We start from the raw sequence: 26,116 nt of genomic DNA, 5'->3' as shown, positions 1-26,116 counted from the left end.
GCTCTAAATTAGCCGCTATAACTGCTAGCTTCGATTAGCTTCATTCGACTGGAGCCGGACACACTTTTTTATACAGTTTATGTAATGAAATAATGAATATATTAGGACAATAATGGTGCGTTTGTTTTGCGTTCAATAGAAAATAGCCGTTGCGTAAGGCTCCAAATCCACAGAGCCCACTCCAGTCACAGCAACGTGGCAGTTTACAAAAGAAGGGCATCTGGTTTAAAGGTCTGCCAAATAACCTCGCGTTTGTTTGTGCAACCCAAACAAAACCGGGTGCATTCGAGTGATGAAAAAAACGAATTAATTCATGTTTCAAATTACAAAAGTATGCTGACGAGGTTTTTTTTGAGTGAACTAGACCGTTTGCTTCGCCTGCAGCTTTGGCGGTCCGCGCACTCATCCTCACAATTAAGTGTTTTTAGTGTCAGACGTAATGAAACCCGGGGACCGCTGATTGAAAAGTAATAGGTTCTTTTAGATGCCTCTGTGCTCCGGTACGTCCTGAACAGATGCCAAAGTGGACATCAGCTCACACGGGTTCCACGCAGCGTTCATCGTGAGCGGAGGAACGGTTAAAATAGTTATGTCCTCTTACGGGCCGCTGTAATTGAGCCACAGATGAAGTTCTCCGAGGGGAAACTGAAGTACTTTTGCAGTGCTTCGTGTCAGCACTTTTAGTTTGAATGGCTGTCCGAAGTTTTCCCATCAGCTCGTGAACTTTTCCTCCTTCTAAACTTAGAACGGATTCATACACAGATTGGTTCCTATGGGTTGTTTTTGCTCTAATAGTGACACTTGGTAAATGGTCACAATTTGTCTAGAGCTTTTCCAGTTTCAAGGCTCAAAGCGCTTTAAGGAAACGCTCATGTTCAGTGTGACAAAGTGGGCCTTTGTCCCTTTTTAATATTACCATTTTGTTTGTTAATAATAGTAATAATAATAATACATTTTATTTATATAGCGCTTTTCAAGATGCTCAAAGACACTTTACATAGAAGAACAATTGTAAAAAGAAATACAAATATACAAACATTTAAAATCAACACTCATAATAATTAAAGATTAAAAGCAGCTTTAAACAGGTGAGGCTTTAGGTGTTTTCTGAAGGTGGTGAGGTCAGTGCAGTCCCGGAGTTGTTGCGGTGGAGTGTTCCAGAGGGTGGGGGCAGCGATGGAGAAGGCTCTGTCTCCCCAGGTACGGAGCTTGGTCCTACAGGGGAGGGAGAGGAGGTTTGCGTTTGAGGAGCGGAGGGAGCGAGAGGGAGTGTGGTGATGGAGCAGATCTGTGAGATAGGAGGGGGCCAGGTTGTGGAGAGCTTTGAAAGTGATGAGAAGAACTTTGAACTGAATTCGCTGAGAAATGGTAAATCAAGTAGGAGGCAGACTCAAAAAAAAAAGTCCCATTAGACAAGATTTATTATCAGCGTTGTGGTCCCCCGTGAACAAAAAAAAAAATACATATTTACAAAAATGAACGGTGCTCAATAAAACTAAGCAACAGAACTTAAACAACTAAAGGAAAAAGCCACGTGTGCCCTGGCTACACTGATGTCTCTGTCTAATTAGCCCTGCTCAAATACCCTCCTGCACCTGAAGCTCCTCCCCCTGGTCCACTCCATCTCCTCCCCAGGGGCTGTGGGTGTAACATGAGCAGAATCTTAAATATAAAACCATCTCTCAGGCCTAAGTCCCTTAACTAAAGTGTTTAACAAAATAACTATAAACACTTAAAACATTCAAACAAAAAACATAAGACATTAACACAAAGAAATAAACAAACTTAAACCAGTTCTCCCTCCACATGGTCCGGCCCACGACCACACCCAGGCCTATAAAAATGGCCGACATAGGACACGCCCCCTCTTTGTCTGGACCATGTGGAGATGCAGGTAAGTGGATTGATGTATTAAACTGAATTGACACATTTAACTAAATAAAATATGTTTAAATGAACAAGTGTGTGGTGATTTAACTAATTGAAAAACTAAACTAAACAAACCCGGGATAGTTCTATTTAGTTTTGTATTGGAAAATTATTGAAAATGACCATGTGAAAGTGTGAACAAACAAAATGGTAACATTAAAAAGGGACAAAGGCCCCACTTTGTCACATACTTAAACATGTGAATGAAACAAAACACAACTCCAGGTCTGTTTTTGATGTAGTAACAACATTATAACATGACTTAACGCTCACGAGAGTCAGTTTTGTGTTCAATTTTTGTTAATTTTTCCACTCTAACCTCGCTTCTCTTCCACTTTATCTCAGGGACGAGCTCTACTGTCCAGACTTCAGGGCCTCAGAGCCAAAGGAATCCATCTGAGGATTTCCAGCGGGATGACTGAATCGAGTGAGCTGATATCCCTGGGTACTAAATGTGAGTGCTCCTTGTTCAGATCTGTTCCTTCCATCTCCGTCTCCTGATATTCCCGTCACAGATGTGATCTCGCGGTTGAACGTGTTTTTCCCTTCCGCATTTACAGATGCTGAAGTCCACTATTTGAACATGACGGCGCTCACCAAGGGGCACCTTCACTCGTCCTTCTGGGTCGTCGACAACAAGCACTTTTACATTGGCAGCGCGAGCATGGACTGGAGATCACTGGCCACGGTATCAGATGTCCTCCTTTTATGAGCTATACACGCTTAGAAACCTCTCCAGAGCTATTCAATACTGTTGTGAGCTGTAAGTGAGTCGGTAAAGTTATTTATACAGAGCTTTTCATGGACGGATTCACAATTTGAGAGACGGATATTTGCACTTTTTAGCGTATCGGCTATCAACCTTGTAGAAGACGTATTGCGTTTTGTCTCTATAGTTATAATCTCTGACACTCGTGGATCGTTATGTTATAATTTGAACATTTTAAATCACAATATTCATCTAAAACGACTTAAAAAAAGAAGCAAATCCGCTGAGTTCAGTGTTAGAAAACTGCGGCGTCCAATGGGAGCTGACGTCGCCTTAAAAGTCATTAAAGCAAAGCGCCGTGTAGCTGTTGGCGCCCCCTATGGACAGCTGCACATCGCACTTGAGCAGCACTTTTTTTATTTTTTTTATTTGTAAGGACAACAGGGAATTAAAACCTAGAAGGAAATGTGTAACTATTCCTTACATAGCGGGTGTGTCTGAAAAGCTCGAGAGAATTTTCAGACAGTTTGAGATTCCGGTTTATTTCAAACTCAAAAATAAACGCTTAAAGACAAAAACTGGGTCAGTCAAAGGACAAAACCCCCGAGCCACGAGCAAAGTAATGCGTCTACTCCATTCGGTGTAGTTAAGAGTGCAGTGAGTGTTATAATTGAGAAACTAAACAGCCATTTCATAAGAGAATGAACCAACACCATCGCAAGAGCCGCTCAGGACCACAGTCTGCGGTCCTCACTCCTACAACTTTTTGGTCCAGTTGACAGATTTTACTTTTGGGTTTTATTATTTGGAGCAAAATGACTACGAGTATCATCAATTAAGAAAATAAAACTGGTGAACGTAGGTAAAAGTAAGTAGAGTGCAGTGGGCGTGTAAAACGGGGTCAATCAGCAAAAGTCTCTCTAAATACAACGTAAATGACAAGGAAACGACTATCTCATGGTTAAAAGCTCTGAAAGGTCCATTTTGCAGAATAGATCTTATTTAAATTCATAGCAGAGGCCGATATTTGACGTGTGCTTCATTTTAAAGCTTCATTTGAGCCGTTTAGTGTGACTAGTCCGGTTTGTAGTGAAGCAGGGCTGTGGGGGAGTTTGTAATGAATGAAAAATGATTTACTTTGAGGGAGATAATCTAAATATGTCCTGTATATTTGCCCAAAAATATCAGCAGAGCACATCAGCCGTCAGTTTCTCTGGATTCTAAACAATCGGTATCAGCGTCAGCCATGAAAAAAAACCCAAACATATCGGCCGATTTCTACTCACAATAATAACAGATGTGACTCTGTACTCTACATTTTTATTTAATTCTTATTTACCATTTTTTTTAAGTAAACCTTTAGACCATAGACTTCCATCACCGTACTCTTTTCAGTTTAAATTTGTTTTTTCAGTTGTATATTACAGAACTTTAAAGGGCTCATATTACTCTGTTTTGATCTATGTTCTTATGTTGTTTCCTCGTCACAAACAGACCTGGAGTTGTGTGTTTTTTTGTTTCATTCACAAACATTTAACACACAAACCTGCAGATTTACGCTGAGTTCTTCTCTCAAACTGAAAACGCTCCATTCCACCTTGTGATGTCATCGTGTGGCGCTACAGGAAGTGCTCCGCTGTGTTTTTAAACTCCACACACCTTCATTTCTTGAATTATTTGGATGATTTCAGCTCCTGGAATTGCCGATCTACTGAACTAAAGGTAAAAAAGGAGCTGTTAACTTGAAAAGTACCACTTCATGACATCACAAGGTGGAACAGAGCATGTGTGAATGAAACAAAACACAACTCCAGGTCTGTTTTTGAGGAGGTAATAATATTATAACATGGCTTAAACCTCATAAGAGTCCATTTTGTGTGATATAGGACCTTTAATATAACCCTTTTTACAGTATTATTCTATTTCTATGACTCCACTATAAAACACAAATGAAAAGCTCATTTGCAAAAACAGATTAAGAGCCATTTGAAAAAGTCATCAGAGGCTTATAGTTTACTCTCTATAGCAGGGGTCAGGAAACTATGGCTCTTTTGACGACTGCATGTGGCTCTCAGATTAATCTCAGCCGACATTTGTTAACACAATAAGTAATGAATAAATTTTACATAAATACAGAAGTAATCAAGTCAAGTAATTCTGAAAAATAAACAATACTACGGTAAGAAACCCATTTGGCTCCGTCTTTATGCGCTGCCTCACACGTTCTCACGGCGCGTGCTGTTTTCCCTCGCGCCGCCATCGCTCTTAAACTGACGGTAACATATTAACGTAAAACTTCAATAATGACAATCCTAAGATATTTTCCAAAATCAACATTAATGCAATAAAACCAGTGCAGCTTATACATAAAAATCAAATATTAACACAAAACATCATTTATTAACATTAAAATATTAACACTCTGAAATTACCAAACTCCCACAGATGTTATTAAAAAAAATATTAACAATACATTCAGAGACTTCTTATTCTCTAAAATTGTTGGTCTTGTTTAAAAATTCACACATTTCGTTGTATTCAGAGTTTAAAAAAATATTGTATGGCTCTCACGGAAATACATTTTAAAATATGTGACTTTTTTTGGCTTTCTCGACTAAAAAGGTTCCCGACCCCTGCTCTAAAGTTTTTAAAAGCCAAATGTATTTTACTGCTCTCAAAATATAACTCTATCGTCTCTCCTTGATAAAATCCACTGTACATTATTGTCGTTGATAATATCTGTAGAAGACGGTAACAAAAAGAAAAACACTTTTTGGCAATTTCTCAAAACGAAGATGTCTGTTTTTGCAATAGAACTGTAAAAAGTAAAAACGTAATTCGCTTCCATTAAGTGGTGTTATTTTGGGCGTTTGAAATGAAGCTGTAAATACTTTTAAATGAAGTTGCAATGCGTCCCTGTACATATAAATGGACATAGCTAACCTGCTAATTGCTGCGTTCCAAACAGGAAGTGACTCATTTTGGTTTTAAATGTTCGTATTAACCCGCTCTACATGATCCTGGTGTTTTTATTTCGCTCTCGTGTCCGTAAATCAAGATATGAACAGTAATAACAACCAAATTAGACGCCTTTTTTCCCCTGAGGTCGCTCCCGCTCGCGTTAGCAACAGGTTTGATTGACAGCGTTGCTAAGCGTCTGCTCCTAAACCAGCGGTGCAGACGGGAAGGGAGTTTCCGTCAACATCCTCGCTCCGGATTGGCTCTTTGGTTGCTATGATACTCGCGGTCGTGTTTTCCTAATACGCAACTCGTCCCCAAATCCGCCGCTATAACCGCTGGCCTCGACGAGCTTCAATTGACTGAAGCCGAACGCTGCGGATGACGTCGTGCTTCTTTTACACGGTCCGTGCTATGAACCCAGCGAAGTGAAATCCGCAGAGTCTCTGATAAATAGAGTCAGAAGCGATTGGATAAAACGAGGGGGACTTTGGCTCAAACGCATGAAAGATTGAAAAGACATTTGTGAAAAGAGACGGCGGAGAGACCCTTTTTTTTTTGTGCCGCTGCGCTCCCTGCCGTTGCCGTGGCGATGGATGCTTCTTTAAAACTGCGACACAAAAAAAAGCAGTGAACAGATGAAGGACTTCCTGGATATGTAGTAGCCCCATGAATCATTGAGTTTTACATTGTGTTATGTTTTATCCAAGGCAGCGGAGATTATAAGCGTGACCTTGTTTTGCTGTTTTTTTCTTTTCTGTGTCTAGAGAAAGGAGCTGGGTATTGTGGTGTACAACTGCAGCTGTTTGGCCTTGGATCTCCACAAAGTGTTCAGCCTCTACTGGGGACTTCAGTACAAAGATTTCATCCCCACCTTCTGGTCCAAGCGTCTCTTCGCCCTTTTCAACGGAGACCAACCGCTGGAGCTGACGCTGAACAGCACCAAAGCTCAGGCCTATGTTTCTGTGAGTTTCTGATCCGTTTTAATGTCGTTTCCTCGTCACAAACGGACCTGGAGTTGTGTTTTTTTTTGTTTCATTCACACAAACAAACCTGCAGATTCATGCTGAGTTCTTCTCTCAAACTGAAAACGCTCCGTTCCACCTTGTGACGTCATCGTGTGGTGATACAGGAAGTGCTCCGCTGTGTTTTTAAACTCCACACACCTTCATTTCTAGAGTCATTTGGATCGTTTCAGCTTCTGGAATTGCACAATCTCGACTGAACTAAATGTAAAAAAAAGGAGCCGTTAACTTGAAAACTACCACTTCATGACGTCACAAAGTGGAACCATAGACTGTATATATGAATGGACGTAGCTAAACTGCTAGCCGCTGCTGATCGTATTTATTTTTACTACTTTCTACATTTTATATACACACAGAAGACATCAAATATATGAAGTAAGATGTATGGAATTATATAGTAAAGAAAGATAAATAACTACTATATTTTTATATTTCTTTACTACATATCTCCATATATCTGGCTTCATATATTTGATGTCTTTGTTTGTACGTAAAAATCTAGAATGTAGTAAAAATCAAGAAAAAACACAATGAATGAGATGTATTCAAACTTTTGACTGGACTCGTTTAAACCTACACTGCCAGTCAAAAGTTTGAACACACTCAATTATTATTTATTTTACGTCTGTGTGTGCATAAAATGTAGAAAGAAGACATCAAATATATGAAGCCAGTTCCCAGATATTTATAATTAAAGTAAAGAAACAAAGTTAAATAGCTCTACTAAAAAGGGGGGGGGGGGGGGGGGGCTACTCTGAGGGTTTGAATATAAAAAGCAATTTAATGTATTTTTTTTGCTACATAATTCCATATATCTTACTTCATATATTTAATGTTATTTTTATTTATATATTTATTTTTATTATTATTATTTTGAAGTTTTTTTTTTGTTATTTTAAGGTTTTTTTGTTATTTTGAGCTTATTTTTTGAGTTTATTTTTATTTATTTATTTGGAGTTAATTTTTTGAAAAACTGTCCCCTCTCTGTCTCTGCTGCTGTCAGACTTGTCTTTTTGGTCTTAAATGTTCGTATTGACCCTCTACATGATCCTGGGGTTTTTATTTCACTATTGTGTCTGTAAATCAAGATATGAACATTAACAACAGACAAATCAGGCGCCTTCTTTCCCCGAGGTCACTCCCGCTAGCGTTAGCAACAGGTTTGATTGACAGCGTTGCTAAGCCCCCGCTCTCTGCTCAACCAGCGGTGTGAGCGGGAAGGGGGCGTTACCTTCAACAGCCTCGCTCTGGATTGGCTCTTTGGTTGCTGTGATACTCGTGGTCGGCATTTCAAATATGCAACTCTGCTCCAAATTCGCCTCGATGAGCTGAACGTCACACTCACTTAATCCACTTCCGTACACAGTCTGTGGTCTCGTCTTGTGAAAACTGTGCCTCGTCCCATCTCCACCTAGTTGTTATTTGTATTTATTACAAATCAAAGGCTTATAAAGGGTTAAAAGGTTATAACGACGCTTTACGGGTGCTCTTCTTGAGGAGGACACGATGGACTAGTGCGACTGAGACGTTAGTGCAGCTTGCAGAGTGTTCCCTCATGCAGTGACAAAGAACTTCAATGTACAGTTCTATTTGCAAGTCAGAAAATGAAATAATAATGTCACTAACAAGCATAAGATTCAGTGCAGTTCGTTATCAGTCCAGGATGCGGAGACACTGCTGTGGTTGTCTTTTTAAAATGTAGGTGTTTACCGTTTGTATCGTCACTGTCCCTGTCTGTTTTTAAAAATGGACCATGAGTCTGAAATAAAGATGAATTGAAATCCGCCAATATCGTATAGAATTGCTGCATACTAATGTTTATATTTATATCAGTCCATACTCTGCTCGTAAGCAAAGTTTGTATAAAAAAAAACAAAAAACAAATGCAGCGCACTCACTCGCTCAAGTTTTCAAGAGTTGACAAGTTGGAGCAGAGGAACATTATTCACGCGGCGGTTCTCCTCTGCAGACCTGTCAGCAGAGATTTCGGGTCAAGAAACCTCGCACGGGCCAAAGTCTTGTGTAGATTAATGGGAAGAGGGTCAAATTTTGGGACGCCTGAGACTCTGGGGCCCGGGGACGACCTTAGACTGTGTAAAGAAGTGGACTAAGTGAGTGTGACGTCACCCACAGACCCCTTTGTCCCGCCCTGTCGACGCCCCCGCTCCTCAGGACACTGTGTCTTTGGTTGTCTTTGGTTGTCTCCGGTTGTCTCCGCTCGTCCGGTGATGAGTGATGGTTCTGTCTGACGTCTGCAGGAGCTGGTCACATGACTGGACTGTCCGTCTACACTTAGAACTCAACACAAACGCACAAACTCCCACAATGTGAAGTGAAACAGCAGTGAAACATTTGGACACACACTCTCATTCAGTGTTTTATTTTTTATTTTTTTTACTACTTTCTACATTTTATATACACACACGACATCAAATATATGAAGTAAAACACATGGAATTATGTGGTAAAGAAATAAAGGTAAATAACTCTGTTTATATTTGAATCCTAGTATCCTCCCTTTGCTTTGTGGAAAAATATTAGTTACTTCATGTTTTTTTCTTTACTGCATAATCCCATATGCAGTTTTATGCTCTGCCATCACAAAACTGCAGCTTCTTTCTGTCCCGAGTGTCCGCACAGAGACTGGTTAAGGGGCGTTTCAATATTCTGCACCTTCAACGTGGAATAATTTGCACAAAGTCTTGAAATTACAAGAACTGACTTCAATAGTTCAGTTTAAATCTATGTTGAAAGGTTTGGAAATGAAGTCTATGATTTGTAATTGCTTTTAAGAATCTATTTTATGACGTGTTGAAATGTCTGTGTGTGTAACTGTGCTACTGTCTTGGCCAAAAAGTAATAAAAATAAAGAAAAAAAAGAAAAACAGAATGGGAGGGTGTGTGTCTAAACTTGTGACTTTTTAAAACATTTACAACCAGTCAAAAAAAAGTTTGGACACTGTTTTTTTGTTTTTTGTTTTGTTTTGTTTTTTTGTTTTTCTTTTTTTATTACTACTTTTTTCTATCTTTTTATTTTTACTACATTTTAAATACATACAGAAAAAATAAAATATATGAAGCAAGATGTATGGAATTATGTAGTAAAGAAAAAAATTAACTAAATATTTTTCGACAAAGCAAAGGCTGTATTTTTTTAGATTTAGAATATAAAATACATTTAAAAAAAAATAAATGAGTAGTTATTTCAGTTTTGGATTTTTTTGCTGTATAATTCCATATATGTTACTTCATACATTTGATGTTTTTTGTGTGTGTATAAAATGTAAAAAGTAGTAAAAAATAAAGAAAAAAACATCGATCGAGAAGGTGTGTCTAAAGTTTTGACCGTGTAGATTTGCTACAGGTGGCTCTGACATATTATTTTATGAACTTTTGTGGTTAAATATAAAACTAAATCATGCATGTCCCACCCCGCTGGCCTGGGAACGCTTTGGTGTCCCGCTGGAGGACGTGTCTGGGGTGAGGGAAGTCTGGGAGTCCCTGTTTAGACTGCTGCCCCCGCGACCTGAGAAAACAGATGGATTAAACAAAATGAAACAGTAATGATCATTTCCAGTGTGTGCTCTTGTATTTCCAGGCTTCACCCGACGCGTTCAGCCCCAAAGATCGAAGCAGCGACTTGGAGGCCATCAGCAAAGTCATACAGGACGCACAACGCTTCATTTACATCTCCATCACGGACTATCTTCCTCTGTTTGGCATGAACAGCAACAGGTACGTGCTTTCTGTTCGGTCGTCTTTGCTTTTTTTGATTTTATTTTTCAAGCGTTTTACTTTACAAACAGAAAAAGACACAAAGGCAACAACATTTAAACAGTAAATGAACAGTGTGTGTACGTTAAAGTCAACTATGATTAACAATCGCGGGATCAGACGTACAGGATTCTGGTCTTTTAAGCATTTTAAGTCTTTTTTTTTTTTTATCATGGGGTTCTTTTTTTTTGTTATTTTTATTTATATATTTATTTTTATTATTATTTTGAAGGTTTTTTTGTTATTTTAAGTTTGTTTTTTTTTGTTATTTTGAGCTTATTTTTTTTAGTTTATTTTTATTTATTTATTTTTATTTTGACGTTTTTTTTGTTATTTTGAGCTTATTTTTTTAGTTTATTTTTATTTATTTATTTTTATTTTGACGTTTTTTTGTTATTTTGAGCTTATTTTTTGAGTTTATTTTTATTTATTATTTATTTTTATTATTATTTTGACGTTTTTTGGTTATTTTAAGTTTTTTTTGTTATTTTGAGCTTATTTTTTTAGTTTATTTTTATTTATTATTTTGAGTTCATTTTTTTATATATATATATATATATTTATTTTCATTATTATTATTTTGAAGTTTTTTTGTTATTTTAATTTTTTTTTGTTATTTTGAGCTTTTTTTAGTTTATTTTTATTTATTTTTTATTTTTATTTTGACGTTTTTTGTTATTTTAAGTTTTTTGTTATTTTGAGCTTATTTTTTAGTTTATTTATTTTTTATTTTTATTTTGACGTTTTTTTGTTATTTTACGTTTTTTTGTTATTTTGAGCTTATTTTTTGAGTTTATTTTTATTTATTAATTATTTTTATTATTATTTTGACGTTTTTTTGTTATTTTGAGCTTATTTTTTTAGTTTATTTTTATTTATTATTTTGAGTTCATTTTTTATTTTTTTTTTACTGTCCCTTCTCTCTGTCTCTGCTGCCGTCAGACTTGTCTTTTTTGGTCTTAAATGTTCGTATTAACCCTCTACATGATCCTGGTGTTTTTATTTCGCAATTGTGTCTTTAAATCAAGATGTGAACATTAATAACAGACAAATCGGGCGTCGTCTTTCCCTGAAGCAGCGTTTCTAAGCGGACACTCCCTGCTTAAAACAGCGATGCAGACGGAAAGGGGCGTTACCTTCAACATCCTCGCTCCTGATTGGCTCTTTTGGTTGCTATGATACTACTATAACCGCTAGCCTCGATGAGCTTCACTCGGAGCCGTCACGTCCCACTCGGCCCGTTTCTTTACACAGTTTGTGCTTTATCTCCGTCTCTGTCAAGGTATTGGTCCCGGATTGACGGCTTCATCCGCGAGGCGCTCCTCTTGAGAAAAATCCGAGTCCGTTTGTTGATAAGCTGTTGGGAAAAGACTCACCCGCTCACGTTCAACTTCATCTGGTCTCTGCGGAGTCTGTGCATGGAGCAAGCAAACTGCTCTCTGGAAGCTGTGAGTTCACTCCATTTTCTGTGCGTTTTTGCATTGACGAGTTACGTTAAATGGTAAACGCTCATGTTTTTACGCCAAACTTCAAAACCCGCGGACAAACGCTCGACAAACTGAGCCACCGTCGCCTTTTTATAATGTACTTTTCTGTGTTACTTCCTGTGTAGAAGTTCTTCAGACCCAGAGTGCTGAGAGATGGAAACGTTCAAGGCATAAACCACAACCGATTTATGGTGACGGACAGGGCCATTTATTTAGGTGAGTGGAAAGGGTCAAGGCTTCAGCGACGAGTTTCTACATTTGACTAATTATAACGACGTGATTTATACTCGTTTATTTGTTCAAGAGTTCGAGCGTGTGTTTATTTCAGTGGTGGAACAAGTACACGGTTTTGTTATTTAAGTAAAAGTACAGATATAAGTAAAAGTAAAAGTATCACATGAAAAAGCGACGAGTAAAAGATTTAAAATACCCGTTTGAAAATGTACTTAAAGAGTGAAAAGTTTAAGTATTTTGTGCATAGTTTGAGTCTTATAAAGGTTCAAATGTGGTGATTTTGATAAAGATTTGAGCTGGATTTTTCTATCTGTTTTTATTTGTTTATTTTTGTTTTGCTCAAATTATGAACGTGTTAAAATTAAAACCCTCAGACTTTTCAGCAGGTCTCGAACTATAATAAAAAATACTTTAACTTTTCAGTCGAGTAAAAACATGTAGTGGAGTAGAAAGTACAGATCCTGCTCTCAAATGTAATGAAGTAAAGGTAAAAAGTATCCACTCTAAAAATCTACTTAAGTACAGATACATACTTATAGTTGCTTAAGTGCAGTACTTTACTACTTGTACTTCATTACATTCCACCTCGGTTTCATGATTAAACATGGATAAGCTCATATCTTGATAAATAAAACTGCAGGTCGAGTATATGGTACACGCAGTATAACGACATGCTCCAACTCCGAGTATTTCAACACTTAGTTTTTCAAAGTGTAGATCAAATTTAAACTGAAACAAAATTAAAAACAAATAAACAAACCAAATTTTCACTTTTTCGTTTTAAATTGAAAATGAGACATGGATTTTCTGTCTGGATATTTTCTCTTACAAAGACACGTCATTAGTTTACAGAGGTGGAACATAACGAAGTACAAGGAGTAAAGTACTGTACTCAAGTAGAATCTGTAGGTATCTGTACTTTACCCAAGTACATTTTCCTGTAGATACTTTTTACTTTTACTTCACTACATTTGAGAGCAGTATCTGTACTTTCTACTCCACTACATCTTTTGAAAAAAGTATTTTTTATTACTACTACCTGGTGAAAAGCCTGAGGGGTTTACTTTTATTATTTTCATAGTCTAAACAAAAATATACAAATAAAAACTGCTAGAAAAAAAACAATTGATTCAGTTGAACAAAATTCAGCCCAAATCTTTATTAAAATCACCACATTTGAAGCTTTATATGACCTTAAAATACATGTATATCATATAATATACTTTAATATTTTTACTAAGTATATCTTTCCATGTGATACTTTTGCTCCTGTATCAGTTTTTTTTTTTTTTTGCTCCACCATCTGCGTTTTGGTTTTTTTGTTTGTTTTTTTTGCTCCAGTATGTTTTTTTTTCTTTTCTTTTTTTTTTTGCTCCAGTATGTTTTTGTTTTTGTTTTTTTGTTTTTTTTTGCTCCAGTATGTTTTTTTTTTGTTTTTGTTTTTTTGCTCCAGTATGTTTTTTTTCTTTTCTTTTTTTTTTTTGCTCCAGTATTTTTTTTTCTTCTTTTTTGCTCCAGTATGTTCTTTTTTTTGTTGTTGTTTTTTTTGCTCCAGTATGTTTTTTTCTTTTTTTTTTTTTTTGCTCCAGTATTTTTTTTTTCTTCTTTTTTGCTCCAGTATGTTGTTTTTTTTTTTTGTTGTTGTTTTTTTTGCTCCAGTATGGGGTTTTCTTTTTTTTTTATTTTATTTTTTTTGCTCCAGTATCTTTTTTTTGTTTGTTTTTTCCTTTTTTTTGCCCCAGTACCTGTACTTTTACTGAAGTACTTCTTCCTGCACTGTCAGGTCATGGAGAGCCTCTGACTCTCTAAAATATTAACCACCTGTCTGTGATTATAAATGTCTCCTCGCTGTTACACGGTGACCTCACGACTTGAGCCAAACGCTGAGTACATGCCCTGTGTTTTTTTGTTGTGTATTTTTAGGTAATCTTGACTGGGTCGGTAACGAGTTTTCCCACAACGCCGGAGCTGGTTTAGTCATCAGCCAGCCGGACGTCGACGATGACCGCAACTCTACCGTCGTGGACCAGCTCCGGATGGCCTTCGAGCGGGACTGGTTTTCCGGCCACACCCACTCGCTCCAAGCCAATAAAATCCCCATTTGCAACAAGCAGCGGATAAACCGTCTGGCCCCGGTTAAATCATCACAACACGACGGCATCAACGACCAGAAACCGGCGCCGATGAGGAAAAAAACGGAGGGATTTTTAACGAGACACTTTGATGAGAGGTTTGACAAGAGCGTTCCCCAAGACGCGACAGGTGGACTGGTTATCGAGAATTACCAGGAACGAGGACAAGTCAAAAGCGGTCGCCATGACAACAAGAAACTACTCATGAATGTCAATGACCAGGACAGCGGAGGAGACGCTGCCAGTCAGACGGCGGAGAGCAGCGGCAGCAGGGAGACGACGTGCGGCCCGCCCCTGTGACCGCGACGTCAGGAAACGCTCGCGCTTCTTCCTTTACACTCGAGTCGATCTGGACGAGCTCGTTGTAGCATTTTCTTATGAATGTTTTATATATTGGAGAAAAAAAAAACAACCAAAACGCTCCGTCTTCAGATATATTGTGGTGTTATCGGGGAGATCTCAGGTAGGATTACAATATCTCCTCTTTTAATGGACAGTTATGGACAAATTTATGTTTTTTCTTCGACAAAATCGCTATGTGTTGTATGTAAAGTTGTCACACTAAACAGTAGCCGAATTACAATGTACTTTATTACATTGGGGATGTCATAGTGTCCTGCTGTGGTTTACAATTAATACAAGGACATCACAGTTGAATAATTACGATATTTCTCACTCATAGACTTGATTTACGGACAAAATGGCGGAATAAAAACCCCAGGATCATGTAGAGCGGGTTAATACGAACATTTAAAGCCAAAATGATGAGTTTGAGAGTAGCAATTACGCAGAAAAGAGCTTCAGTTTTTCAATAGAACGTGAACTGGAGCCAGAGTCGATGGAACAGGAAGTGCGGCCATGATCACTTCCTGTTTGGTACATGTCCGTTTATATAAATAGTCCATGTTCTCACCATAAAACACTGAAATTTGTCTCCAACTCCCATCAATCTCTAACACGTCACTGTTCCTCAAGTATGTGACATAAACGCCAACAAAAGAAACAACTTTTACCTTTTTATAATTATATCATTATCAAATAAATCACATTTAAATCTTGACTGAAGACCTTGACATCCCTAATGACAATAACGGCTGTAGATCTTATAAACGAAGCATGTTTGTGTACATTCTCTAAGGTCTAAATGAGATCAGTGGCTTCCAGGTGTTTCCCTCTGTCTCAAAGCCTCTCTGTCAGTTCACTTTATGTCCTGTGGATGGCAGTAGAGAGGTGGTTTACAATCATTGATCCAATAGATTTGCATCGGTCTCAGCTCTAACAGTGGATCTGAGATGATGAGTTTAGCTAAAGGTCAAACCTTTTTCTGTACCTTCTATTTGTACTTGAATTGATAAGGGGCTCGTGTAAATAGATATATCCCAAAACTTTACATATTTTACAGCCCGATGCTTTACTTGAGTCCTTCACACAGCCCTGTTCTTATGACAGACTGTTGTTGAAGTTTTATTATTATTATTACAATTCCAAACAGTTTAACTTCTATACTGTCTGTGCTACTGTATTCCAAAGAGGTACATGTACTGTATCTGAAACATGCACACGATTTACTACTGTATTTAATGTTAATCTGTTTTATACAGTGTTGATACATTTGTTTTATGTATATTTTTACACAAACCGTCAGTATAGATGATCATCTACAGCTTATTGCAAATATAAAGCTACTTTCAAAACTGATGGAGAAATTGACCCTTCAAATAAATTATAATTATAAGCTCACTGTTATTGACCTATTGAACAAATGAGGCCCAAAGGCCTGAGGTCTGCGAGAGCCAAATCAATACAATGAATCTTTGACAGGGTGACAGCAACTGAAACTCAACCTCGAGGACGAGGTTGTACTGCGTTTAACTGTTAAAACAATGTCAAAAATAAAGCTTAGATTATATTGTCTTTTATGTCTAGACACAAAATGTGAAGAGAGAAAAAAACATCGGGGAGAAAAAAAAACTCCCCAATGAATAAGAAAAGCTCCAGTTCAGTTCTTAAAATACAACACAAAAAAGTGAGATCGATGTCATAAATACAGATGTTTAAGGTTGAAAATGTGATCTGTTTTGTGTGTTTCTTTTAAACTCCTCACTGAGGCAGAACACTGCCACCTGGAGGAGTTTATAAAAGTCACATTTCTGCAGGTGCCCAAACACTGCAGCAGACCGGCCTGTTCTAGTGTTTATTCTGTGTGTTCAGGTCAAGATCGTCTGTGTCATTTTACTCTAAATGTTTTTGTGTGTGTTCAGGAACTGTATGTCGTATGTGCTGCTGCAAAGATGTAAAATGATTTTATGTAGGGTTTAGTTTTTGACAATCAGGGCGTTTACGACAGTGGCCCCTGTGCCATGTCCTGAGATGAATATTGAGACAGAGCTGCTAATGTAAACTATAAACTATGTTCCTGACTGTTGCACTAAATGTATCTGCTTTTACATGTCGCTGACCTTTTATGGCATGACAGCTGTTTGCATGCCCCGCCTAAACACTGCACAGTTTGCGCCTTTTTAGAGATTACAACAATATATACCTTTATGAACTCAAAGGGAATGTATCTTACTTAATACATTGATAATGCACACATTTGAAATATATTACATTTTTACTATTAATAAAAATATGTATCCTGTTTGTGTTGTGTCTTATGTGTGGTACTGATCCCTGATGACAACCTGAAACTAACTGAAATACTGAACCCATAAAAAACAAAGATTGACACATATAGACAGTTTTAAATGCTGTTTGATGCTACTGAACCAAACACATTCCCTGGGAGTGTGATGCTATCTGGAGGCCCTGCTCTGTCTGAAGTTCTGTTACTCAACTTAGACTTCAATCCGAGCTTTGTTTTAATACAATCAGACCAGCTGGATAAAGGCTCCTGAAAATGTGCAGTTTAAATCCACTTTATTTTATTTTGTTTGTGTAGACCCTCAGTGGTCCAGGTCTGATCCATAGTAACTTCGTTGTTTGCTATTTATTTTATTTTAATTGTATTTAATTTTATTTTATAGTTTTTTATTATTATTATTATTATTATTATTATTATTATTATTATTATTTTAACTGCTGTGGAGATTCACGCAGAACACCGCTGGCGTGACGTCACTGCAACGTACCGGTGACGTCACTCCGCTGCCCAGTCCGCGGCGCTGATAGGCTGACGTAACGGTGTCCATGGTAACCGATTATGCGTGCTCCCGTTAAACTCATGAGTGCGCACTTCTGTCCTCGATAAGACTTTAAGGGCCGCGGACATTAACTAACCATGGACTGAACAGTTTGTGCGGGCGAAGCGGGAGTGATGTGACTCGTTTGTCCGAGATGAGGCGTCGTGCTCGGACCAAACTGGACAGGACGGAGTGAAAAACACGGCCGTGCTGCTGCTGCTGCTGTGGTTGTTGTTGTTGTTGTTCCTACAGCGGCCAACATGGCTGAGGATGACAGCGAGTGGGTTTTGGAGAGCATCGTGGGCTTCCTGGGAAGCCCCGAGTGGGTTATTCCTGTCACTGACTTCATGGAAAACAAATGCACAGGTAAAAAAAGACTCATATAAAAATGTGACTTGTTTTTGTGTCGCTGTGGAGGCGGTTAGCTCCTCGGCTAACTATGCTAACATGCTAACACTGACATTTATGTGAAAAGCTAACGGGTAAAAACTGTTTTAATGTGAGTGTTTAAAACATGTAGCTGTATTTATTTGTATTAATTTAAAAGAAAAACTACAATGAATATAGACACACTAATGTTTGAAATATAAATGTGAAAAATGTTTTATTATTATTGTTATTATTGTTATAGGTATTGGTATTATTATTATTATTTTATGTATTTATTTTCAGTTTTTGATGACGAAGAAGAAAATAAATTGTCATACACTGAAATCCATCAGCAGTATAAAAATCTTGTGAGTACTTTTTTATTAGTCTGATGATTGGAATTATATTGTACATTCTGTCTGTACATTCTGTCCATTGCCTTGGGTCCAGCATTGTTTTTGTGCACTTATGTGGAGTTTGCCTTTTGTAGGTGGAGAAGCTGTTGGAGAATTATATGCAGGAAGTTGGAATTAATGAGCAGCAGTTTCTTTATGCATGCACCTCCCCTTTTGCCAAGTCCAAAACTTTGCAGGTAAACTAAGGATTTAGTTCACTATCCTGTCCAGACCTGAACGAAACAAATTGCTTCACAAAACCTGTAAATGTACTACTAACTTGTAAATGTTTATCAGAACGTTTCTTGTGCTACATACAGCTGTGTCTTTGTAAAACATTTTACAAAGTGTTTTACTGCTGTAAAAACTCCTTCTGACATGCAACATCCAGTATAAATATTCAATTATATATCATAATCTAAGTAGATTTATTTGTGTTTTAGTTGTTTGCAAATGGATAAGCCCCACAAGACGATACAAGGCACGATGTTGGGACGACAAAAAGAGACAAAACAGGATTTAAAAATAAATTAATATATGTAGATTATATTATTATATGAATTAATGATTATTAATAATTTCATGGCATTATTGGCTTCATGGAAAATGATTCTATTGCAAGTTCAGGTCCAGACCAAACTGAGGCTTCATCTGAGTTTCAAAGTGCAAAAACTCCATTATGTGTCATTATTTTATGCCCTGAAATGAGGGAGTAAACACTTTTAAATGAGTTCAGAATACACTGTAGACCCGGGCCTGTTCTTATGATTAGTCTTCAGCTGTCACCTCATGTATATTTTTGCAGACTGTTGGCTGTGAAAATATTCTCCATAAGGACAAAAATGTTGTGACATTTAGACATTGCGAGATCTTGTGGCGTTAGATCTTGTCCCGTCCCTTTAACATACATGGCTTACAGGATGACTACAACTCGAGATCCCATCGCTCAAAATAGACCTAGTTTTAAGAGGAACATCACGTTTATAATCTTAGAGTTAGGTAAAGTGTCGGGCTATAAGTACATTCAAAACATTGAACAAGCACATACTGCAAATAAAAGCGGTAAAATAAAACTGTCAATATTTTTTACAGATCGTGTTTCAACCTGTTCTGGCAACTGACGACTTCCAGATGTTTCGATCACTTATGGTGCAGAAAAACATGGAACTTCAGCTCCAAGCTCTGAGGGTGATGAAAGAGAGGAATGGTACGTTAGAGAAACTCACAGCGCCAGACTCCATAAGTAAAAAGAATATGTCTCAGTGTGGTGTGTGTGTGTGTGTGTGTGTGTGTGTGCGCGCAGACCTAGACTCTATAAGTAGAACGAATAAGGCTCAGAGTCTGGGTCTGTGTGTGCAGACTCTAGGTAGAACGAATAAGGGTCAGTGTGTGCGTGCATGTGTGCACGCGCAGACCCAGACTCTAGGAGTAAAACAGCTCAGTGTGGTTTGTGTGTATGTATGTGTGCATGGGGCCAGATTCTATAAGTAAAAAGACTCAGTGTAGTGTTTGTGTTTGTGTTTGTGTGTGTTTGTGCGCACAGGGGAGCTTCCCGAGTGTCTGACCCACGGGGCAGATGTAATGACTGAACTGCAGCAGCAGGAGATGAAGATTCTTCACCAGGTTCTACAGTAGGTGCCATTTCAACAAATCACAACACACCTGTGGTTAGAGTCAAAGTTTAGATCATTCAGAAAGTTCCGTTGTTTAAACCAGTGGAGTCTTTGCTCTGTTTTCTGTTTCATCATAACTTTCATTAGTATTCACTGGGCTGAGTGTTTGTGTAGTTTGATGATGATGAATCTGGAGTCTGTTTGCTTTTACCTGCTGTGCGCTCGGTGCTTCTGCCTGTGTTCAGTCTCACTTCTCAAAGCTCCCATGCGGCCTTCTTCTATCTAATGGGATTTGGTTACACACTGAGTCTAATGGGACCGCCTGTAAGCTCCTTAGGGTTCAGCTAATTTAGGCTGGAGGGGAATGACACTGAGCAAGCAACTGAAAAAAATAGTATTTTGATCTCCTTTGTCTTACACAGGTGACTTGGCAACTAATACTAATCACATTTAGGCTAGTTCAGTTTCCTGTTCTAACACAAGAGTTCATTTATAATCACAAAAAGCTTAATTATGTGGATGTGCCTCTGTGTGGATTATACAAAGAATTCTTAAAATATATTTCCGCCTGAGATCAAAGGTTAATCTTTTGTGTGTGTCATGAATGCAGCTTAAGGGAATAAGTAAAATAAATGGATCTGAGTCTGGCTCCTTTACAAAAGTTGGCAAAACATGACACAAGATCTTATTGGCTTATATTTACTTTTCATTAGGCGTTTTTTAAATCACGTTTAGGCATCTGTGAACTATACGAACTACAAACATTGACTCTCCCACGGATCACGAATCACGGATCTGCTCTAAAATCCCGTCTTCAGGAAGTCAAAGGAGGAGTACGAGGAGGAGATGTCGTTCAGGATGCTGTTAGACGAAGAGAACGGTTCCACGTCCAGCAGCAGCTCAGATAAACCTTTCCGTGAGAAGCAGGCCTCCACTTCCAGCCAACAAGACTCTACTGCCAAGGTAAGACGAGGCCCTGTGCCCCAGTAGACAAATTAACTTTAATTTATATCCTATTATATCCAATCTACTCTGCTTCCTGTTTTAGCCAATTAATAATATATCGCTAATCCTAGTGCTAGCGATCCTTTGGGCAGTTTTTGCGGGTATTTTTTTTATATATATACAACCGCCGAAGTTCTAAATGTTAATTTGTTATTAACTCTACAAAGGAAAAGGCTGAAGAGTCTGACGTTGGCTCTAATGGTCACTTAGACCCAGCAGTGAATGGAAACACTTCCTTTGAATCTGCTCTGGTAACGTAACTGTAGAATTATGTAGAGTCAAAATAGCACATAGTTTATACATAGATAAATATGAGTTTATTCAGTTTATTTAGATTCTCATGAGCTTCTGGGAGTTGCTGCGTCAGCTCCTCTTCCCTTAAACCTTTACTCTCCTGTAGTGCTCCTTCAGCTGCTCTATAGCTCGCCCTGCTGGTGTAGGAGCGTCATGACGGTTTGTTGATGTGCACAGGTCAGTAGCAGAACAGTCTCTTTTGAGGAGAGCAAAGCAGGAGATGAAGACGGAGACACAGCGGCTCAGAGGTCTTCATCAACGCACACCTCAGGTAACACACAGCTCTTCATCCGTAGAGCTGATCCTCCTGCAGGGGTGGAACGGGATGAACTAGTAAAGTACTGTGGTTAAGTAGAAGTTTTTGGAATCTGTACTTTACTTAAGTACATTTTACAGTGGGTACTTTTTACTTCACTACATTTGAGAGCAGTATCTGTACTTTCTACTCCACTACATTTTTGAACAGGACTGAAAAGTAAAAAGTACTTTTCATATGATTTGAGGGGTTATTTTTACCATGTTCGTGGAAACATCCTGACAAACGTTTTCAAATTCAAGATTCGGGTTTGAGCAAAACAAAAATAAACTCACAAAATTCATCAGAAAAATTAAAAGATTGATTCACATTTCTGCTGTTAACCAAAATAATAGTGTCATTTTTAATCAATATCACTACATTTACACTTAAACAAAATAAAACTAGTGTGAAATACTTTTACTTTTTACTCTTAAGGTACATTTTTAAACAGGTACTTAAATACTTTTACTTAAGTAGATTTTTTCATGTGATACTTTTACTTTTACTTGAGTAGCTTTTACCTCTGTATCTGTACTTTTACTTAAGTATCAAAATTGTGTACTTTATCCAACATAGAAGCTTGTTTCATGAAAGTGTTATTTGCATTTGTTGTATAATCAATTTTAAACTGTTATAATATAATATTGTTTCATGATTTTCTTCTAACTGCACTTGTCTTAAATACAGAATCTACAAACGGTGTAGATCCAGTTGTGCTTCCAGTCGTGAGGGCCTCAGTGAGGTCCAGTGAAAGTCCAGCCAGCGTCAGTCTGACGTCCAAAGAGACGGACGAGCTGCAGCTGGAGGCAGGTCACTCTGAGCCGTGTACTGTGAGTCCAGTTTGTGCTACTTTAATACTTTAATCTAATGTCTATGAACTTAATTATGTTCATGTAACTCTTAATGCACCAGTGTCACAGTTTGGAAGCCACTTACCAGTCCAAACGTGACGTAACTTTCTGTCTGTGTGTGTGTGTATGTGTGTGTGTGTGTGTGTGCGCGTATATTTGTGTGTGTGGGTGTATGTCTGTCTGTGTGTGTTGTGTTTACAAAGGAGCTGTCAGAGTCGGAGCAGGATCAGCTCCAACAAAGAGCCACGTATCTCCGTCAACAGAGAGACAGGCTCCACGCTCTGAAAAAGGAGCAGCAGAAAAGCAGCTACAACAGTCCACCAGAGGAGGCGCCATCCAGCCCGACAGCAGCTCCCACTCCTCCGGTACTGAACACCCCTTTCCCCTCACATGCCCTTAGCCTGACCAGTCTGTCCAAAAATACTCTTTTTCTCTACCTGCTGCTGTCAGACTCGTTATTTTGGTCTTAAATGTTCGTATTAACTCGCTCTACATGATCCTGGGGTTTTTATTTCACTATTGTGTCTGTAAATCAAGATATAAACATTAATAACAGACAAATCAGGCGCCTTCTTTCCCTGAGGTCACTCCCGCTAGCGTTAGCAACAGGTTTGATTGACAGCGTCGCTAAGCGCTCACTCCCTGCTAAACCAGCGGTGCAGGTGGGAAGGGGCATTACCTTCAACGACCTCGGTCCTGATTGGCTCTTTGGTTGCTAGGATACTCCCAGTCAGAATTCCAAATATGCAACTCGGCTCCGGATTCGCCTCCATAACCGCTAGCCTCGATTAGCTTCATTTGGCTGAAGCTGAATGCTAATCCCTGAGTCCACTTCTTTGTACAGTCTATGATTTAACTTTCCAACCTTTGCATCTACTGCATTTTGTCACTGTCCTGTGTTAATGTTTTTCAGCTGCATTTTTATTTACCATCATCTAACCGTTTCCTCGTTATTTCATTGTCATTGTTGCTGGTCAGGAGGCAAAGGGACAGTCCCAGGTGAATGGGAATTGTTCTCCTCCTCAAACTACTCACTCCGTTAAATCATCCAAGCCAAAGGTGATCCACGTGTTCAGTAGCTGTAGCGTCAGTGCTTTGTTTTCATCCGTGTAGAGTTTGTAGAGTAGCCAACCCTCGTGTTTTCTCGATGTAGTTCTGTCCCGTTTTATCATGTCTCGATCAAACAAAACAAAACGGTCCAGTTTTGCTCATGTGGATCAGATTTTAAAAGCACTTGAAAATGCAAAACTAGCTACCGTATTTCTCAGACTATAAGTTGCACTGTTTTTTCATAGTTTGGTCAGGGGTGTGACTTAAATATTTCACATATAAATCACATCTGAGTATGTTTTTTTCTTCATTATTATGCATTTTTATACTCCGAAAAATACACAAATTTGCTGTCACTCTGAAGAAGAACTTTGAGGAGCCGATCAAACTGATACAATTTATTAAAAAGCCAAAATCTTGCAGGAAAACCAAATTTTACTGCAGTTATAGAAGAATATAATCAGGAGGTTCCACTGGGTCATCTGTGAAAATGGGTTCAACCTCGAACTACAGAAAAAGTCTAGTTCATACAGTTTATTCTACAGTAACTTTAAGACTGAATCTGCCAGAAAACAAAGACTAAAGCTCCTCCCACTTCACAAACTTAACACGGGACAAAAAAAAACTTGTATTAAAATGTCATAGTCCAACATCATGAGAATCGTCCTCCTTGAGTTTACTTTTTTTTTCACGATGAAGGACCACGCCACAACGGTGTTAAACGATAAAGATGTGCGCCCCACCTCTCTGTAGATGGTGAGAGAGGAGCTGAGAGAGCGGAGACAGGTGGAGTTATTGGGATAGGACTGTATAAATGGGGCTTTTGGGGAATCGGAGGTGTGGTTCACTGGAGAGGAGGAGGTTGAGGTGTGGTCCTGCTGCTTAAACTGTCCCATTTGACCAAAGGCAGTATTTTTTTTTTACAGGATAATTAAGTCATTCAGTCACTACCACCTCAAGAACATCACATTTTACTGCGATACAGGCCTGAAATTAATGTTTAAGCCTTAAAAGCGCAGCAGCTCTGTCCATACGTTGAGTCAGATGCATTTTATGTGGTTTTAACTACACAAATCTGTATTAAGACCCGACCCTCGACAATTAAAGTTTGGACAACTCTGTATTAACGTTAAAATTATACTGAGAATTACACATTACTCCATCAATTGTGCTTAATCTTGTGAACTTTAAAATCCCGCTTCATCTCACCTGAGCAAAACTGACGTTGATACGGACTAATTTTTATTTTTGAAGCCGACCAAGTAACAAAGTTTAATGTTCAGCTTCGAAAACAAACCGTACATTTTAAAAATCCTTACTCGCATCTACCAAAAACCAAACCCACCGCTTCACCTACGCCTGTTTTTTTTTAACTGATGCGCTTTTATCTTCAAACAGGAGATCTCTGCAGAGGAGAAAAAGAGGCTACAGAAACGAAAACACCTGGCGGAGAAGTTGAAAGAAGAAGTCATAAAAAAATAACGACCTTCCTACTGCAATATTTAACTGCAATCAAGTTTCCTCCAGCCGTCCTACACTGTTAACGTTACGAAGCTTCCTGTGCGCCACCTCCTCCGCCCGCAAATACCCTGAATCTTCTTCTAAACGCACAAGTGTCCATTGTACTGCAGCCGCCACGGAGTATTTTGGATCGATCTACAAGTGCATTACCTCGGGGAGCACACGGACGTCACCAGATGAGAATCCGAAGCACGAATCCAGAGTGAAAACCCTCGTTCCTCGTACGTTTAGACTCGTTCTTATGCACCCTCACTTTTTGCAGTTTCTCCTAATGCACATTTGTTTTGTAAAGTCATCCATTTGCAGTTTTACTTTTGTTACGCAGCGTCAGATATGGTAGTATTGTCTGTTTTTTTGTACATCTCAGCTGAAAAAACGTCCTTTCGCGGTAGAGATCGACCGATATGTTGGGCATCTGCCGTCCGCCTCAAATTTCCAGGACACGCCGATGTTTTGTTTTGCACTCGAAGCTTTAGTTGAACACTTGTGCAAAGAGATACCTGCGCAAAAACATGACTACGCAGCTTTTTTATGGGTTTGTGGTTTTAAAAAAAAGGGCTGTGGGTGATTTTTTAGCATAGACTGTTTATATAAATGGACGTAGCTAAACTGCAACCGCCACGTTTCAAACAGGAAGTGATCACGGGCTCCACTGACTCGACATTACACCACGCTCCAAATCATTATGCAAATTGTGTTTTAAGTGTCATAAAAGGTACATTTTTTTGTGTTTTCCAGTGAAACTCATGACCGGTCTTGTGTCTCAGGGCTCTTTGGGTCAGTGGAATTAAACTCCTGTGCCAATTGTTTTGCCAGAAAAGTCCAATTAAAGGATAAACTACTTAAGATGGACGTTCCACATTATTAAGCCGACTTCATGCAGTCTGTTTATTACATAATTTGGATAAAATAATCTAAATATCGTGATATCCTGAATTCTAAACAAACCTAAACAAATCAGTCGATCTCTACTTTGCACATTAGAGTTGAAAAAGTTTTGGCGGCAACAAGAACTCACTTTAATCATCCCAGTGTAATAATTTGTACACCCTGTGGCATAAATTGTTCAATAAATTATTTTATATTAACTAATTTTGTATCATTTCTTGGGTTGAGCCTTTAAATGACAATGAAATGTTTGTTTACAAGTTCAAGTAAGTTATGTTGGAATATTTGTGTCATTTTAAGGAGCCGATATTATGTTGAGATTTTAACCATGTGTTTGTTAATTGAACCTCGAAACAATCCCCCAGTAGTTTGTCGTTTCATCCCAACATGTGCAGATTT

At 38.3% G+C, this 26,116-nt stretch overlaps 2 protein-coding genes across 3 annotated transcripts in view; both read left to right on the top strand.

The window, feature by feature from the left end:
* Positions 1 to 16,893, top strand: part of LOC117382249 (inactive phospholipase D5-like) — a 94,929-nt gene extending 78,036 nt beyond the window's left edge. The window contains exons 4-10 of one of the 2 annotated variants that reach the window (XM_033979344.2): positions 2,275 to 2,383; positions 2,490 to 2,617; positions 6,364 to 6,561; positions 10,223 to 10,359; positions 11,681 to 11,846; positions 12,011 to 12,101; positions 14,043 to 16,893. In XM_033979344.2, coding sequence (XP_033835235.1) covers positions 2,275 to 2,383; positions 2,490 to 2,617; positions 6,364 to 6,561; positions 10,223 to 10,359; positions 11,681 to 11,846; positions 12,011 to 12,101; positions 14,043 to 14,551 — 1,338 coding nt within the window. In that variant the 3' untranslated portion in view covers positions 14,552 to 16,893. The remainder of the gene's footprint in view (positions 1 to 2,274; positions 2,384 to 2,489; positions 2,618 to 6,363; positions 6,562 to 10,222; positions 10,360 to 11,680; positions 11,847 to 12,010; positions 12,102 to 14,042) is intronic. The other variant, XM_055227381.1, reaches the window with a different exon arrangement.
* A 540-nt stretch (positions 16,894 to 17,433) lies between these two features.
* Positions 17,434 to 25,919, top strand: cfap36 (cilia and flagella associated protein 36). The gene is made up of 10 exons (XM_033979342.2): positions 17,434 to 17,799; positions 18,106 to 18,170; positions 18,293 to 18,394; positions 19,290 to 19,404; positions 19,741 to 19,828; positions 20,629 to 20,773; positions 21,287 to 21,380; positions 22,095 to 22,237; positions 22,462 to 22,623; positions 24,707 to 25,919. Exons 1-10 carry the CDS (start codon positions 17,694 to 17,696, stop codon positions 24,788 to 24,790), a joined length of 1,104 nt encoding a protein of 367 aa, XP_033835233.1. The 5' UTR covers positions 17,434 to 17,693; the 3' UTR covers positions 24,791 to 25,919.
* The last annotated feature ends 197 nt before the right edge of the window (positions 25,920 to 26,116 follow it).

Source organism: Periophthalmus magnuspinnatus, chromosome 15 (assembly GCF_009829125.3).
Source record: "Periophthalmus magnuspinnatus isolate fPerMag1 chromosome 15, fPerMag1.2.pri, whole genome shotgun sequence".
Taxonomy (NCBI): Eukaryota; Metazoa; Chordata; class Actinopteri; order Gobiiformes; family Gobiidae; genus Periophthalmus; species Periophthalmus magnuspinnatus.
This window is presented reverse-complemented; position numbering and strand designations above follow the sequence as displayed.

Coding starts and splice junctions, on each gene's coding strand:
- cfap36 (XM_033979342.2), top strand. CDS start 17,694: ATGGCTGAGGATGACAGCGAGTGGGTTTTGGAGAGCATCGTGGGCTTC. Junction 21,381..22,094: donor TTCATCAACGCACACCTCAG/GTAACACACAGC, acceptor TCTTAAATACAG/AATCTACAAACGGTGTAGAT. Junction 22,238..22,461: donor GTCACTCTGAGCCGTGTACT/GTGAGTCCAGTT, acceptor GTGTTTACAAAG/GAGCTGTCAGAGTCGGAGCA.